This window comes from Monopterus albus, unplaced genomic scaffold (assembly GCF_001952655.1).
Source record: "Monopterus albus unplaced genomic scaffold, M_albus_1.0 scaffold168.1, whole genome shotgun sequence".
Lineage (NCBI taxonomy): Eukaryota > Metazoa > Chordata > Actinopteri > Synbranchiformes > Synbranchidae > Monopterus > Monopterus albus.
In genome coordinates, this window is record NW_018128048.1 from 475150 (window position 1) to 492482 (window position 17333).

General features: G+C 38.3%; 1 protein-coding gene across 1 annotated transcript in view; it reads left to right on the forward strand.

Moving 5' to 3' along the window:
* Positions 1 to 17123, forward strand: part of LOC109969021 (CUB and sushi domain-containing protein 1) — a 404580-nt gene extending 387457 nt beyond the window's left edge. The window contains 12 exon segments of the mRNA XM_020615656.1: positions 1710 to 1883; positions 2003 to 2069; positions 2729 to 2835; positions 3658 to 3731; positions 4729 to 4840; positions 5057 to 5236; positions 5673 to 5735; positions 6539 to 6700; positions 7944 to 8056; positions 11075 to 11162; positions 11320 to 11446; positions 15551 to 17123. Of these exon segments, the coding sequence (XP_020471312.1) occupies positions 1710 to 1883; positions 2003 to 2069; positions 2729 to 2835; positions 3658 to 3731; positions 4729 to 4840; positions 5057 to 5236; positions 5673 to 5735; positions 6539 to 6700; positions 7944 to 8056; positions 11075 to 11162; positions 11320 to 11446; positions 15551 to 15710 (1427 nt within the window). The 3' untranslated portion in view covers positions 15711 to 17123.
* The last annotated feature ends 210 nt before the right edge of the window (positions 17124 to 17333 follow it).

The window sequence follows — 17333 nt, forward strand, 5'->3', positions numbered from 1 at the left end:
TCACGAGACGCTGTATATATATATATATATATATATGTGTGTATATATATATATATATATATGTGTATATATATATATATGTATACATATATATTAGTTTTTGTTAATTACAGTGATTTTGCATCCATAAAAAACAGTTCATAATGTAGCTGAGACACAGAAGCAAGCTGAGAAAAACAAAAAGAAAATAAGAGAAGTTAAATCACCTACTTTATGTGTTGTTGGTATGTACACTCCTCTTTGCGTGTCTGTCTGCCGCTTTGTGTATGTGTGTATGCTTGCGTGCTCTGTATATCATCGTAGCAGAATGAATGGGGCGTGAAACCATCTGTCTCCTGGTTAGATGAGAGTTATACTGACTTTATTAGATGTTTGAAACGATGCAGATGGTTATCATTATCTTAGGGAGTTAGGCACACGTACACTCATGCATGTACACACACAGATGTTCATCAGGGTGTTATGAAGATATATGCACAGGCATATATTATATACACATATAACACACCTGCACGTATGAACACATACAGGTGAACACAGACACACAGTAGGATTCTTGAAATCTTAAAAACCTCATCATGCATCAAAAACATTATGCTGTCATCCAATCACAGGGTACGTTCTAAAACCATGGCACTGTGCTGGTTTGTGCCCAATGGCCATAGTTTCCATTCCATTTACTTTAGGCACACCGCTTGTGCCAACCTGAAGCTACAGCAAGTTGTGGCACATCAACAAAACAACACATGGAGTCTGATGGAAAGGTGAACAGCACCATGTCCTCCCAGTAGCCCACAACTTTTGATTATGAATCAGAAAATGTTAAGAGGACAGAATTTGAATCATGCTGAGCTTGAAAATCCATTCCTTGATCTAGACTGTGTAAAACCATGATTGAATGAAATTTAAAACCAGAAAATCACACTTAAGATGGTGTCCTGGTATCTGGACTCTGTGGGGCAGTATTCAGTCAGTGATGCAGGCTGCTTACTGTGTGTTCAAAAGCAGATACATCATGTTGCCTAATATGAAAGAATAGCGTATGGAGCATCTGGAGTTATCATTATGAGCAGATCAGCGTCATATCACTGCCTCGGGTGCTGCCTGCAGTCTATTTCAAGAAGGTTCCCTGCCTTTGCCACTACTTAACAAGCAGCATGTTGGTACAGACAAATGGTACAGCCACAGATTCAGTTCTCTGTGTATAACAGATGCTTTTATGTGCACTATACAGTATGTACTTCTTCCTAGAATTAAAATGCACCGTAGGGCAACTTGGGAAAAAGGAGGCGGATGAAAAGTTTCGTGTTGTCTTTCGGAATGCTTACCATTCAATATGGTACTGATTTATTCGTTGTTACTGATTATAAATGTACTACTGCCATAATACTTGTTGAAGATTCAGCCCTATACTGCTAAATATAGTGTAAGAGCAGTGTCAGTGTACTGCAGTCTACATTAGCATACTGTGTACTGTATGGAATTCAAAGCACAACAGAATACTTAACCAGGTTCAAATTCAGAGCTGTAAGCAGTTTACAGTCTCTACAGCTGTATTTGGATACCACGAAACCAACTACCTGGCAAATGAAACATGTAAACTCTATACAAACACATTCATACACACATACAGTATGAAGTAGCAGTGTGAACCGCTGTTGTCGCTTCATTTACATCAGTAGTTGATTTTATGCATGTTTGTGTTCTAGTAATCCAGTGTCACCCTCCTCCTCAAGTACATCACGGGAAAGTGGAAGGGAGCGACTACTCATGGGGATCGAGTGTTAGCTACAGTTGTTTCCATGGTTACCAGTTGTCTACTCCTGCAGTGCTGACCTGTGAGGGGAACGGGACGTGGACGGGAGACGTACCACAGTGTCTGTGTAAGTTAGCTGCCTCGATACCGATGCTGCAAACTGCTGCTTAACTTTAACTGATACACATCACTGTTTCCCTTTAAGTGATTGTAACAGATCAAACTGTCACCTGTTTGTCTTTCAAGCTTTTTTGTGTGGTGATCCCGGCTCCCCTGGAGGAGGATTCAGAGAAGGAAACATCTTTTCATACCGGTCAGTGGTTAGATCGATTAGTTACTGCCTGGTGTGGATTACTTATAGCTTTGTGAAAAATCTGTGCTGTCTAAAAGCAATATTATTTTTAGATAATATTATTAGTATTGCTGCCAATCTTGTTACAGTTATTGTTTCCACTATATTCCTTTTACTGCTGTATTGATCACTGTTTGCCAACAGTCACTCCGTTACTGAAATACCATTGTCAAATTTGCTGTAGTAAATTAAAACTAAGGCTTAAAGCTACTGTTGAAAGCAACCCAAAACAACTTGCCACGGTTAATGTGTATAAAAGTAAAGGTGGCAGCGTGTCTTCACTGTGAAATCACCTGGGAAAGTATTGTTGCTTCCAGCAAGGTGACCAAATGTTGACTCAGTAAAGCTTACCTTAAAAATAGATGGAACATTTTTTGGCCCCTATGCATCGATGTCAGTGTGAAACATCCGAAGGATGAAATAGGTTTTGGCTTGTGAGCAAAATCAAGAAAAAGGTGTAGGCCAAAGGTCAAGTGGTTAGATAAAGAGGCACAGACACTTACATATCACCCTAAAGTGTCCTATGGTTAACAGAAGACTGCAATATAGATTATTGCACAACTTTTTTTTTTTACATATTAGTTTTTTTCATGTGTGTAATGAAATGTTTTCTTTCATAGGTCAGAAGTCAGGTTCTACTGCCAAGCCCCCTACCTGCTGGTAGGCTCCGCCTCCAGAGTCTGTCAAGCTGATGGGATTTGGAGTGGCCAACAACCAGCCTGTATAGGTAATGAAAAGACAAAACAGAAATAATATAGCAAAAAAATGACTGAGTTAAGTTCTTGTTTTACAACATAAAGCTTGTTTGTGCCCATGTTTTAAGATAATGGCAATTTATTACAGTCATTTAACATTTTTACAACACACATAGAAGAACCTGCACAAATTTGAGAAACATTACCAGAACTGGCAGGACATTTGTGTAAATGTGTGTTCTGTATATCTGCCTTACAAACCTTATGTTTTTTCATGCTGGGAAAAAAATGATCAAGTTATGAACAAAATGGTATGAAATCATGTTACTGCTAAATGTGACTGTGGAGCTCACGTCCTAGCATTAATATTCCTGGAGATATTACCTAATCAGTAGACCAAGTGTGTAGTTTTGATGTCGGTATTTGGTTTCTTTTAAGATTTCATCTTGGAAACCTGACCTTCATTTCTGAAGTGGAACTGAGGTTTTTGTATAACTGTTCTGAAAGCATGACAGTTATTTGGGAATAAGTCGTGGGTTTTCTGTCATGTTCCTTTGCTAAAAATACTGTATTATCTGTCATGCATATAACTACAGATGGGCAACAAATATATAGACAATCCTGAACAAATTTATCTTTGAAAGCATCAGTTCCTCAAATTAAAGATGGTGGAACCATAAAATGTCAGTGACTTTTACTTCAAAATAGTTTTCTATCAATGCAGTAAAGGTTGTAGCTCCAGGTTAGTATAAAAAAGTGCTCTGAATACTTTTTCCATGACTGAGAACTAGAAGAGGCTATGCAAATCTTAGTGGAATATGTCAAAAGTCAAGTGTGTGTGTCTGTGTGCATAGATCCAGCCTTCAATAGCTGTCGTGACCCAGGAACTCCAGCTTATGGCATCCCAGTCGTGGCCCAGGGCTTTCAGGTGAGAAACCTATCATCTGATTGTAAAACAATTGGAAGTGCAATCCTTCAAAAGACATCTCAGGACACTTTACAAAGTAAGGTCTAGACCTTACTATTGTTATTAATATTGAGGAAAGGCCCAACAAGTCCTCTATTTGTCAGAAAATAATGTTAACAGCAGCCCACAAAATGCTTGGGTGCTATTGTAATTCAGCTTAAAGAGTTCTACAAGCAAGTACCGTAGATCAGATATAAAACTTTAACTGGCTCTTCATCAAGCTTAGAACTAAAAGATGTTAAGATGAGCACAGAGACGTTTTTTGTAGACTGTGTCAAAAAATAGCAGCAGTATTCTACTGCTTTTACATGATCCAAAGATGTGCAGATACAACTGCAAAAGGAGTTGCAGTGATGCAAAATGTATTGTTAAATACATGAATATTAATGTCCATCTAAGATACAATGGGCTAAAAGTTTGCAAAGGTCCTTGGCTGAAAAAATATAGAGTCAATCTGAGACTCAACATGAAGGTCAAAAGTAAAGGCCTGGTCATAAGCCAGATTTCTGTGGAGGGCAGATAAGAACTTGTTACTGGAATATATTGGTTGCCCAATCCTAAATGTAATATCAGCAAACACCTAAATCTTTCAATTTGTGAAGGCATCATTGGATATCTTTTATTTTCCCTTGTCATCTCCACAAACGAAGGAAGGCTTACCACCATCATTAGAAACAACAGGCATAGCATGTGATGCAGGAGTGACAAGGTTATTTCAAGTACCTGATAAAAATAAGGATTAGACCCATTAAAAGACAAAAAAAAATGTTTTTTTTTTCTTGTTCTGTTTAATTTAAAGACTTACAAGTGAGGTGAGGAATTATTTTGCTAATAACATTTTCTTCAAGCTAAATGACAGCCCATGCTGCAGAGTGTGGCGGGTCTTGAGAGGCTACAAAGTTAATGAGTTAAGAGAATTTTTACTGTGCTATGATTATGTATATGATATGTACTGTAGGTTGGCAGTAAGATTTCCTTCAAGTGCCGCAAAAACTACCACATCCTTGGTTCAACCACAAGAACATGCCTAGAAAACCTAACCTGGAGTGGAACTCAACCTGAGTGCATAGGTAAGAAATACCTGTCTGTTACTGTGTACTATTATTATTTGTCCTCATCATAGTCTTGAAAAACTGATGCAGTTTTTCTGTCTTGTTGTTGAGGTTTATTTTGTTGCTTATATTTTGTACTTAGATTTTGGTTTTATGGAAACTATCCACTTTTTTGTTTAAGGCATGAAAGTAAGTGTCAACCCCATCTTTATTTTTCTCTTTCCCATCTTCCAGCCCATTCATGCAGACAGCCAGAGACCCCCAGTAATGTAGATGTTCGATCTATGGACCTACCTACCTTGGGATATACACTGATCTACACCTGTCAAGACGGTTTTTATCTGGCTGGTGGTTCAGAACACAGAACCTGCAAAAATGATGGGAGGTGGTCAGGAAAACCCCCGCTTTGTAAAGGTATCCTGGGCTGAAGTCAAGCCTGAAATCTAAACTGGATGTCATAATCTCCTATGGCTTAAGATAAATGCATATTAACACCCTGACATTTTTGCTATGCTCTCATAAATTAGCCTCATGCAATTTTTTATCTGTCACATACTCATGGCCCTTTCTAATCTGAAAGACAGGGAGCTCATGGTTGTGAATTCAGTGATGTATGACAACTAAACAATAAGGTTTATAATGAGACAAGCAGTAGTCTGCCAGCTGTTTTCTGTGGGATTCTTAAAAGACAGATGTAAATGTAATGCACAATTAGAGTAGAATTTTCTACATTATTAAATACTTTTCTTAGTTCTTTCAGTCCTGTCGCACATTAAGTCTGTCAGCCCTGTCTGCTAAATGTACTGCCACCTAAGTATCTAACTAAACTTTATGGTATTTTACATTTCAGTTGGAGTGAAAGTCAATCCCAAAAGCAGAGGAGAAACTGATGTCCAGAAGAACAAGATTCATGGTATGCAGAATAAACAACTACAGCACACACATACACTGTTGTACATACGCTGCATACACAAACATACTTATCAGATGTTTCTTTGGCAGGTAGTTTTGCAGAATTTCAGAGTTTCTTTCATTGTTTTTGTAGGAAATAGAATTATCACAAGGTAGTTCTGAAAAAGCAGTGGCTACTGAGGTAGGAAGTTGTAAGGAGTGTTGACTACACCGGCCTTCTGTCTGAACAAGTTTGAGATTTATAGGCTGACAGTGAATTATCCTGTGTACAGAGCACAGGCTCAGATGAAATAAATAAATCAGTGAAAACATTCAGGTGCAATGCCATGTAATACCTTGTGAGTTTGAAGTAGGATTCTTTAATCAATATATGCATTTAGAAGGAGCCAGTGAAGAGAAACTAACACCGGAGAAAAAGAACAAGGTTGTGGAATATTTGTAAGAATACTGAATCTGCAAAGTTTTGAATAAGTCATAAGTGTGGGATTCAGACAGCCAGACACGAAGCCACTGCAGCAGTCAGCCACGAAGGAACCAGAGGTAGATATGCTTTGTCCAAATCCTGACATTTTCACTGCCGTCACCCTCTCTATGACCTTTACCTTATAGCTAGGAAAAGTTGCAAAGGTTGGCCAACAGCAGCGCTGCAGCTGTTTCTTTTAAATGTAGAAAATCATATGGTGTCACCAGTCATGCTTTGAGACCATGGTGGCATGGTGATACTGTTAGTAGGAGCATTAGCAGCTGTTTTAACCTTGTAACACAAGTTTTAAATATAGTTTTTGTTTCTTTTTTCCAATACAGTTCCAGTGGATGTGTTCTCTCCAAACTCTGAGTGGAGCGGTTTCTACGAGTATCTAGGGAAGAGACAGACCACCACATTTACAGTTATTGGGTTCAATGCTACCAGCGGGAGAGTTAACATCACACTGCTGGAGACCACCGGAGTGTCAATTAGACTGTCAGGTAAAAAACCAGCTAATGCTAATATTAGTCACTAATTTATATTGCTATGAGTAACTTCATGAAAGAGTTTCTATTACATTATTTTAATGTTTGCCAACACTATAAAGAATAGGCAAAACTAATCAAAGAAAGCAATTAAATCAATATCTCCTTTCAGTTTTATATTCATAGCCTAAATGTGCATCAGCAAAGTCTGTTAGAAGTCAAATGTGTGTGAAATAGAAAATATTTTGCCCCAGTCACCCTGAACTGTTAAGTTGGATTACATTTAAGACATTTACGTGAATAATGTTGGGCTTTTGTTTCTACTGTTTGTAAGCTGCTGGGTGCCTTGAATTTCCCTCAGGATCAATAAAGTATCTATCTATCTATCTATCTATCTATCTATCTATCTATCTATCTATCTATCTATCTATCTATCTATCTATCTGTCTGTCTATCTTTCTATCATTAAATGTTTTATAAATATTTAATCTGTAAGGCAAGAAGAACAGCTTTTTGTAAGCAGTGTAGAACATACAGAGAAGAGAAGCAAGTCATTAATAATTTAAATAATATATCATGTAAGGGCACTCATGTGAATTATTAAGTCATGTGCCTGGGCCTCTCTACAGGTTCATCAGTGCATCTGCAGAATCACCATACCAGTGTGAAGGGACAAATCACCTGAGAAACAAGCCTCCCATAGCAGTTCCCCAGTGTACATGAAGTATTTTTTTAACAGTGACACACATACTGTGTGTTTTGTTATGTCACAATCAGTAGTTCAGCTCAGTGCCCAGGCCATGAAATGGCTTCCGATGTATAAAATGATTTAATTTTAAATGTGTGATGTTTCCTTTACATGGACTTATCATATAAAACAGCAACAGTTTTTATGCTGGCACTGTAGTTAGCCATGTAAAGAGACGTAGCTGAAGGGTAAATTTCACCTCTCCCCATAATGTGTCGGGTGCTTGGTGAAGTAAAAAGAGTATGATAATTCTAAATGTCAAAGTGTCTGTTTTTCTCTGTTTATCACTCAGCCTGTCTGTCTGACTGGCTGTTTGCTTACCACCTTGTCTGTCTCTCTTTTTGATTGTCAGCCTCCATTGGTACCTTTGCATTTGTCCTTCTTGTTTTCCTGCCAAGTGCCAACACAATTTAGTAGCTGGCTTCATGTTTTTGATATTATATCAGGGTCAGGCTTTATTGAAATAATTTATCTTTAACATCATTGCTCTTTGTGTCTATGCTCATCTAGGTACCTATAAGACGGAGGAGAACCAGCTGCTGTTGAAGGTCTACCAGGTGAAGGGGCCAACAGAGCATTACTACAGCAAGTTTAAAAATGACAACTGGGCTATGGATGGATATGTAAGACAAACCTCCTCTTCCTTTTCAATATCAAGCATTTTAAATTGAACAGAAACTACTTTTTACAGATTTCTTTATTAAGAATCAAAATCATTATCACCATTTTTAAATGATTATATTGAATTATTGTCCTACTCTGTATCAAAAATGTAGTGCCATACCACCTTACTCACCCCTCTCCCACTTCTGGAAATGGTCCTGTGAGAAAGGTATATTGAAATTCCAGACAAGTCCTCATTCGCATTATGCACAACAGGTTTTGAAATACAATGAGGTCTAATTAACATCTTCTCGGAGAGAGGAATGGTGTGGTTTCCCAAGAGGCTTTTGTTTCCCTCTTTTGTAACAACAATGTAAGAAATACGTTATTGCTCAAAATTATCACCATTAGGTGACATTGCTCTACGTCATCAGATTTCCACAAATCCCAGTACAGTTTGATGCATTTATTATTAGGCACACAATATATATTACTGTCAGTTTATTGTTTATGCACAATAGTTATATTCTTTTGCTCTTTTATAATTAGTAAAATGTTCCGCTAAGTGAATATATCCAGTAGGTACAGTAAATATTTTTAAAGATGTACTATACAAAAAAATAGAATTGTTTTTGTTTATTTTTTTTCATAGCCTGTAGAAATGTAAACATTGAAAAGTGGAGGGATTAGCAAGGCATAAACCTTTTCTCCCACCTGTTCTCAGGTTATAAAAACAGGAGAAAAATCTAAATCAGACTTTAAAAAATAGATTTTTTTCACTTGCCTCTTGGGGCTTCCATATTGGGTCCTTGTTTGGAGTGGTCTTTAGAGTACTGGACAGAGGCTATGTCCAAGATCACACCCAATTTAAGATTTAGCAAATTATATTTATCTATTTTATTTGAGTTTACAGATTCTTAGTGTGCAGTTTATGCCCTTAACAGTTAAAACAATGGATAAAATTTCTATTTGTGAATAGATGTGAAAACTACCATTGTGCAAAGGTACACCTGTCAGTGATGATGCAAAATGATGATCATCACTGTGTGTCTGACATCTCACTATACTGCTCACTACAGAATCAACTATCATAAAGAATGAGTGAAGAAGGGAGTCATATCAGACATACACACATGGTTCATTCAACAATGTTCTGTTCTTCCTGGAATATATTGAAATTCGACATGTTTTTGTCATGCATGGCTGAATACCTTTGATTTTCCATATCACAAAACAAAACTGTGAAAAGAACTACATTTTTTCTTAAGCAGACAATTGGCTTCAGTTACTATCACGGCTATTTATTTAAATTACACTGAACAAGAACAAGAGGACAAAGGGTTGGGTGATATCTGAGGAGACAAGGAAGAAAATAATTGCCAAGCATGGTTAAAATAAAGGCTACAAGACTCACTCCAAACAGTTCCTGTGACTACAGCTGCATACCTGAGAGACCCGGAGCACCTTGTCAAAGAAGTTTGAAACCAGTCTACCGTTTAAGAAGTGTAGGAGTTTCATTATTAGCTGCAAAAAGAGCATGATTGAGCTGATAGATTCCAAAGGGTGTGTTATGAAAATACTAAGCTAATGGTCCAGTGTGTGTCTTCTGTTACATACAGTATGAAATAGAGAGCAGTGATTGCCAGTTACTTTTGGGCCCAAACTATGCCAAGTCAAGCTTTTAGGTTTCTATTTAATTTGTCACCCATCTGTAGTTTCACCATGTAAGTCCCCATAAAACCACACATTTACCATTTTCAGGATTCAGGTATTGGTGAATTAGTAAGTTTGTTCTGTGCAGTTTTCTTTCTTTAGACTGTGGACGTTTTTAATCATCCACAATATATTATCATATTTTATGATCATAATATTGAGTGCTAAGTGTCTAGAAAGAAAGATAAAAGTAAAAAAATAAAGAAAATCAGCTTTGTATGCATTTTCCATGCAGACTTTTTTACTTTGGTTTGATGTGATATTTGAAGCTTGTGAAGAGCACGTTTACATCTGGGGACTGGATTAAAAATCTGATCCTGTTTTACTGGTTGACAGCTAGGAGGAGAGGGGAGATGGAGGAATCAAGCAGGGAAAGTGTAAAGGATGGCAGCAGAAGGAGGGATTGAAGGGCGGAGACGCTTAGACGTCCAATTTATCATGCTGCAAAAGACAGAGCAAGAGAGGAGAAAAGTCAGGCTGATAATGACCAAATTGTGATTCATTTTACAGTTAGAAGATGAAATTTCAATTGTTGATTTGTAGGCAAAATATTGCTTCTTCAAACTTCAAATCAAGAAATAGTGCAGAGGGGAGGGGAAGGAGGTATAGACAGAAGAGAGACCAGACTACAGAGGATGGCAGATTCTGTTGAGGAGAGGAGAGGAGAGGAGAGGAGAGGAGAGGAGAGGAGAGGAGAGGGCAAGCTGAAACTCAAACATAAGCAGCATAATATAAAATCGTTTTTATTGAGTTTACCAAATGAATGCATTTAATATCACAATGTAGTGTAAAACCAAAGATTACACAGAATTGGTTGTTCTGATTATTTTAAAAAATCACATTACTTAATATAAAAATGACATTTTATAGCTAAGAGCTATAGAAGAGCCTTACTTTCATTGTAATCCACAAGGATGGCAACATCAGCTGTTGTTATCCTGATGTCGTCATCCGTCTTTAGTCAATTTTGCAGGGAGGTACTTACATATTAATCTGTCTGTTCCTAAACTCTGTTCATCCTATAACCACACCTGTCTCACACAATACATTGTATTTTTGATCCTTGTGTCACTTATTGTCACTTTGACTAGAATTCTGCGCTGTTTTCATAGTGTCAGACACAGGACAGACCTTCTGGAGAAACCTTCTGCTGTGGTTTTGATGAACAGAGCTGAAGATTATCCACTATACTTCCTCAGTGTCTACAACATTTTGTACCTCTATAACATAGCCAGTTACTGTACATTTCCATTACATAAACCCTTAATGCTGAAAAACAGTATTTCCCACTGAGCAGATATTAAACTGGATGTTTTGTTCTTCAGGTTACTGCAGAATCAGACCAAAAGACCTTTGTGTACCAGGGGCACATTCACAGTAAAGACTTTGGCAAGTTCCGTCTCACCAGGCAAGGTAGGTCTGTGCAGCCTCGCCATCACCAACAACAATTGCAACAACAAACTATACAGCTTTGATCTTCCTAGAAAACAGTGCTATACTGAACATTGCAAGAAGAGTGTTTGTGTAAGTATTCATGCATGTGTGGGTTTTTCTGCGTCTGTATCCCCAGGACCTGTAACCATGGCAATGGACCCATCCAGCCCCTACACAAACAGCAGCTCTGTGGCAGCAGCTATCTTAGTTCCTTTCTTTGCCCTCATCCTGTCTGGATTTGCCTTCTACCTCTACAAGCACAGGTGAGCTATACCCTCAACACAAATCCACTGGAGAAAAACAGACAACCAGCAGAGTAGAATACAAAACAGCTGTTTACCTTCTGGCCTCATCTGCTATCTCTTGCTTTGTCTAATTCAATCATTTATTTTATACATTTCCCCAAAACATGCATTCTCCAACTTATTTGAAATAAGTTTCATTTGGTTGCATTGCACCATAGTCTCTTAAGGCTCAGGCTGATGAAAGTCTTATTACAGTTTATCTACCTTTTGGTAAATGTTAGTGCAGGATGGTAGGGCCTCTCATTCTGAGGGAGTGGCACCGAAGCCTGAGTCTGTACATATCAAGCTCATCAAAGTAAGAAAAATGAGCCCTAACAAATTTCCTTATTAATCTTGTCTTAGAAAAGCTATAGAGCTACTGTGTTCCAGTCAGTTAGGGGTTTACAGCCGGTTGTGGCTGAAATAAAAACCAATAGGTTTCTCCAGAGATATTTATTAGATATATTCTCTCTGAGATGAAATATTGCATCTGTAAATCTCCATAACAAGTTCTTGTAATTTACACCTACAGATACTGGCAGCAAGAAAATGTGTCAACACAGTGCTTTCACAAATTTGATGGCATTTATTGGACCTGAAAGAATCAATTAAAATACATTATTTCTGAGAATTACTGTCCAGAACTTCTAAATATCTTCTGGAACTCTGGAAAATAGTTTTATAGTTTTTTCTAACTTACAGCACAATCTCTTTGAGTGATTCTGAGATGCTTGACAAGTCGGAGCACTGTTTGTTATTTATCTTTTAGACAGTGTACATTTTTCTGCTATCAATTGTGGCTACAATTTAAGTGACACAGCACACATATTGTGAATAGGGAAGACACGTTATTAGCAGGTGGAGTTGCAGTGCACCTCCTAGCCATGACACTCTGGCTGTAGTCCTGTCAGCTTTACCTACAGTATATTATGAGAGCACTGTCCAGGTACAGAGTAAAAAAAACAAATCTATATCAGCCTGTAAATAATTATGCATTTCTACATTTGTTTTCAAGGGCATGTGTCCCGTACACAGTACAATCCTTGTGGCCATATAAATAATAATCGTGCACAGACATCTATAGAGGACAGTGATATTTATTACCATCTGGCTTCAGTTATTTATAGTACAATAAAATGCCTAATGGTTGTTCAAAGTTTTAAAAGCATTTACTTTTATTATACTATAGTTTTACTCTACTGAGTGACGTTTCTTTCTTAAGATGTGAGATGTTCTGCACTCAGTCATCATATTTGTCAGGCAAAAGCCATTATTTCATGTTCACTTGTTGCCTTGTCTTTATGGTGGCGCTTTAGCCTTTTACTACTTTACAGAATGTTAGTAATGTGCTTTGTTATGTACTAACTATTTATTATGGTAAATCCTGTGATTGCTAAGATGGTGATTGGTGTGTACATGGTCCTACAGAGTTACACAAATATTGACAGTGCATTTAGCATAGTTTAGCATGCAGTGTGATAGCTACGGAGGCTATTAGGTTACTAACATTATCATTACATTACACTTTGTCACAGTCTGCTTCACAGTTAGCAGTGTGCAATGCCAGTTTATGTATATTAAAGCTGATGGTTGTATGCAGGACATTGTCTGCTGACACAGATGACAATGAGAGACCAAAAGACACCTGGGGGCCTGGCGGCAGGTAAGACTGACACCTGTCATTCAACTGGTTTCAAACGGCAACCAGACCTCCGCCCGCCGCCACATCCTCTGCCAAACTTTTCATCTCTTCTTTTTGATTTTTAGATTTTTCTCATGCTGTTTAGTAAGGCTGCACAAATTATATTTTGTGAACTTAGCTGAGATATTTATAATTCTAAATTAAATGTGTAAACTAAACTGAATATTAATTTGGGGGGAAATTTTTACAAGGAGTCTTGTAGTAGCTGAAGCTACAGTAATTGGGGTGACATTTGTACTCAGGGGGAAAAATGAATGCAATTTTGAATTTTTTAAAGCAGTGCAGCCCTACTGTGTTAAAACAACAGTCATTTAGACCTGCTGTAGTTGAAGGGCATTTTATTTTGTCTTTGCTCTCATTGTCATCTCTCTGTCAGCATGATGCCATCAAAACAAGTATTTGACCTGCTATGAGCTGATCTAATCAAAACAAGCGACATGTTGTGTGTACTTCTGTTTGCTGTTGCTTTCTATTATTTCCAAATTTTACTTAAAACAAGAAAATATGTTTCATCTTGACTCAACAGTAGGTGTACAGCTAACAAAACATGTTGCCAACAATAAATAATGGCACATCAAGAAAAATAGAAGTGATTTAATTCTATACTAGCTTAAATGAGAAACTAAAAGCAAGATGTGAGTGAGTGAGTTTCTCCCTGTTCTTCTTGCTATGGCCCATGTGTCTGTACAGTATCTATAATACTGTCAAAGCAATTATGTGTGCTGTTTTTCATTCTACCAGTAAAATTTAATTATTGCACCTTGAGCCACAAACAGAAACTAGTGCAGCAATGTGAACTACTGCCACACAGGGAGGTCTCTCTGTGTGCAGTTTTGTAAAGTAATGGGCTGAGCATGTAGGGTAGGCTTAGCTGCTCCCCAGGCTTGGATTTCTACCAGTGTATGCACACACACACACGCACACACACACACACACACACACACAGACATCCTCTTAATGAGGTCTGAGTCAAACAGCATTTCAGCTGCAGCACTCCTCCCTGTTAATATTTCCACAGGGTTTGGATGTAAGTGGTTATATCTAACTGGATTATAGGACCTGATTATCCAAAAATGTAATCTGCAGCAAACAGGCAAATTAGAAGGGGATAGTCATATTTCACCATGTATCTGTATGAACCTCTGAAATAAGTTTATTAAAATTATTATTCAGAGAGAATGAATAGTAATATACTCTTTTGAACTAAAACCATTGTATTAAAGCAGGTTAAAACTATGCAGACACACTCACATGAGAGCAGCACATAGGCACTGGGCAGCTGAGCCACTGAGGTAGGCAGCTATGGTTCATGTTCTCACTCCTGCCATAAATTTCTCCACAATTCTTTATTTTTCAGAAACCTGCTTTGGCTAAATGTGTGCCCTTAATCTCAAGGGTAAAGGTACAGAGCAACATGTCTGACAAGACAGCTGACAGGACAGAGCAGAGGTGTTTTAAGTTTACTTTTTTGGTCTTGGAATTGGTTGCAGAGCTAAACGGGACAATGAAAATATAATCAATATTCAGTTAGCTGTGAAGCTATACTAGGACATTCTGCTGTCCGGTAATTTTTGAACTCATACATCCTACATTTTCTTGAGTGCCTTTAGTGCATACAGTACAAATGATAACAAAAAATAACGTGGTGTTTGTACTCTATCTTATTTTGAAGTATTTAAGCTTTTCACATTGACTCCAAGTCCTGCTATCTTGCACTCAGCTGGAGTCTTACAATATCATAAGGGTTTCTTTCTAACAGTCAGGAGGACAAAGGCTCCAAAAGAAACTCACAGACACATACGACATCAGCAGATACAGAACAACATGGACATCCCAAAAGAATCATATTTCTAGCACCTGACAAATGTAATCTAAAGTGACCTGGCCTGTCTCTGGTGCCTGAGAAAACTTTATCCATCAGCCACTTACAGTATTAACTGGGGCTCACTGCTGTTTTCTGCCAGGCAAGTGCCATACACCTGGCAGGTTATTCACTGTGATTTTGTATTGAGAGTTTATGAGATGTGAGACTCAACCATTCACCAGAAAACCCAACCTTTGAGCTAAGACTGTGTAGAACTGCAGAATTCAGTTTTAATTCTTGCTGGGCTTAGCACTACATGTGATGATATTACATTGATGTATGCTATAGTTAGTGTCTATGTAAAGTGACTAACGTTGGTGACAGCTCACAAAGGTATCAGCTAATTTGAGCAACTTCATTTCACGTTTATATAATGTCAGTGTGCATGTTTGTACTTGTTGTTTGCTGCACTGGTTGTACTGTGTTTTGTTTTTCTAAACATTTTACAAAGATATCTTTGTGAAGCTAAGATTCTGTCATTAACACAATGCTACTTCCTTCTCATTTTGTTTTTCAGGGCACGTCCAAAGGTTCAGTTCAATGGCTATGTTGGCCACGAGAGTTCCAATGGTCAGGCATCATTTGAAAACCCAATGTATGACACCAACATGAAGCCCACTGAGGCTAAGGCAGTTCGATTTGATACCACGCTCAATACAGTCTGCACTGTGGTATAGTCCAGCAAACCTGCCACTACCTATACAGTACAGTGGTTCAGCCCACCCTTCATGTTGCAGTTTTGCGGTGTGGTTTAACCAAACAAAACAGAAAGAACATACTTGTGATTTGGACTCGCCACTGTGAGGAGTCTGTGTTGTAGCACGCTAGTCCTCTTCAGCACTATCTGCACAGTAATGCAGGTCTGCTCCACCTCCTGCCTGAACAATGGTATCATCCATCTCTCTTGGAACCAATAAACAAGGGAGGAAAAATGGCATCAAATAACATGACGTCTGTTGTTTCAGAGATTAATGCTGGGACTAGAAATTTTGTTAAGCATTGTTGCAATTCAGACATCAAGGAAAAACAGAGAAAGATACAGTTAGTTAAACTTCCTCCAAGAGCGACAACCTCTCTGAACAGTGCTTGTGCAGTGTCAGCTGACATCTGCTAAATCTGACCCAACCTCCGTATGGAAAGTCCATTGTAAGGCCAGAAACCCCTCCCTGCAACCCGAATAATGGTTTACCCCAAATTCCCATGCCAAATTTGCACAGTGGTATAGGCTTACTAACTCCCCTGCTGCAGTGCGGACCTAGGTTTGACTGATGTGAGGTTCTATCCTCAGGGGAAGCACACGGACTATTCCACCCTTAAGCCCCCCACCCACCCACGTTGAATAGTAGTGGATGGTTCCATCAACAAACACCATCATTGGTGCTGGACCAAAAACCTCTCACTGGACTTCTATCACACTGGACTTGACTAGACTGAGGCAATGACAGCTTCCACAGTCTGTTTCAGTGAAATCTGATGTTTCTTGTACAGGTTACTGTAAAGCTGACAGACAAATGCAGCTACAAGTTCCTCAAGAGCAGTTCCTTTCAGGAAAATAATACTGTCATCCAGTCAGTAGTAGGAGTGGTGGACGAGTGCTAAACATCCCAGGCTGTAGATATGTTTGAAATGTTTGTTTTAGCCTACTCTGAGTACTTTAAGAACTAGGCTTAATATAGCAGGACAGTCACAGAGTTACAGTAGGAATGTTTGAATGAATTTTCAAATAAGTATTTGTGATTGTCTTTACCTTTTACCACCTAATAAGTAGGCTAAAACATACAGTACCTTCTCAAGCATTTGCAAGCACTCTTTTCCCAGGTTTAGTACTAGAAATTGTGAACTAGGTCTAAATGAGTACTGGATGTTTAATATATTCTTTAGCGATACTATAAAATCAGTCACAATATTCCATATTAGCACTGGGCAGTCTGTGCTGAACAAGAAAACCAGACATTTGAGTTGCCGGGTTGGTGTACACAATGGACTGGTTTCCAGAGGCCTATCTAAAACAATCGGTCAGACAACTGATTCTTGTTCTTGGACTAGCCAGGATTCTGTGTTTGGTTATTGAACAAGTGGAAGCCTGGAGGCAATAAGCTGTCAAGCTCATCAACTGCTGCAATCAGCTGTGGCCAAATCCAGGAAATGATTTGTCTTCTCCTGACTCTGGTCAGGATTATCGGCCGAGTGATGAATGATTTTTTTTTCTACAGTATACTCTCCAGCTACAGTATCACGAACAATAAAGAGATTAACAAACAGACTGGTTGAATGACAGGAATTAGACACAGACGTACGGT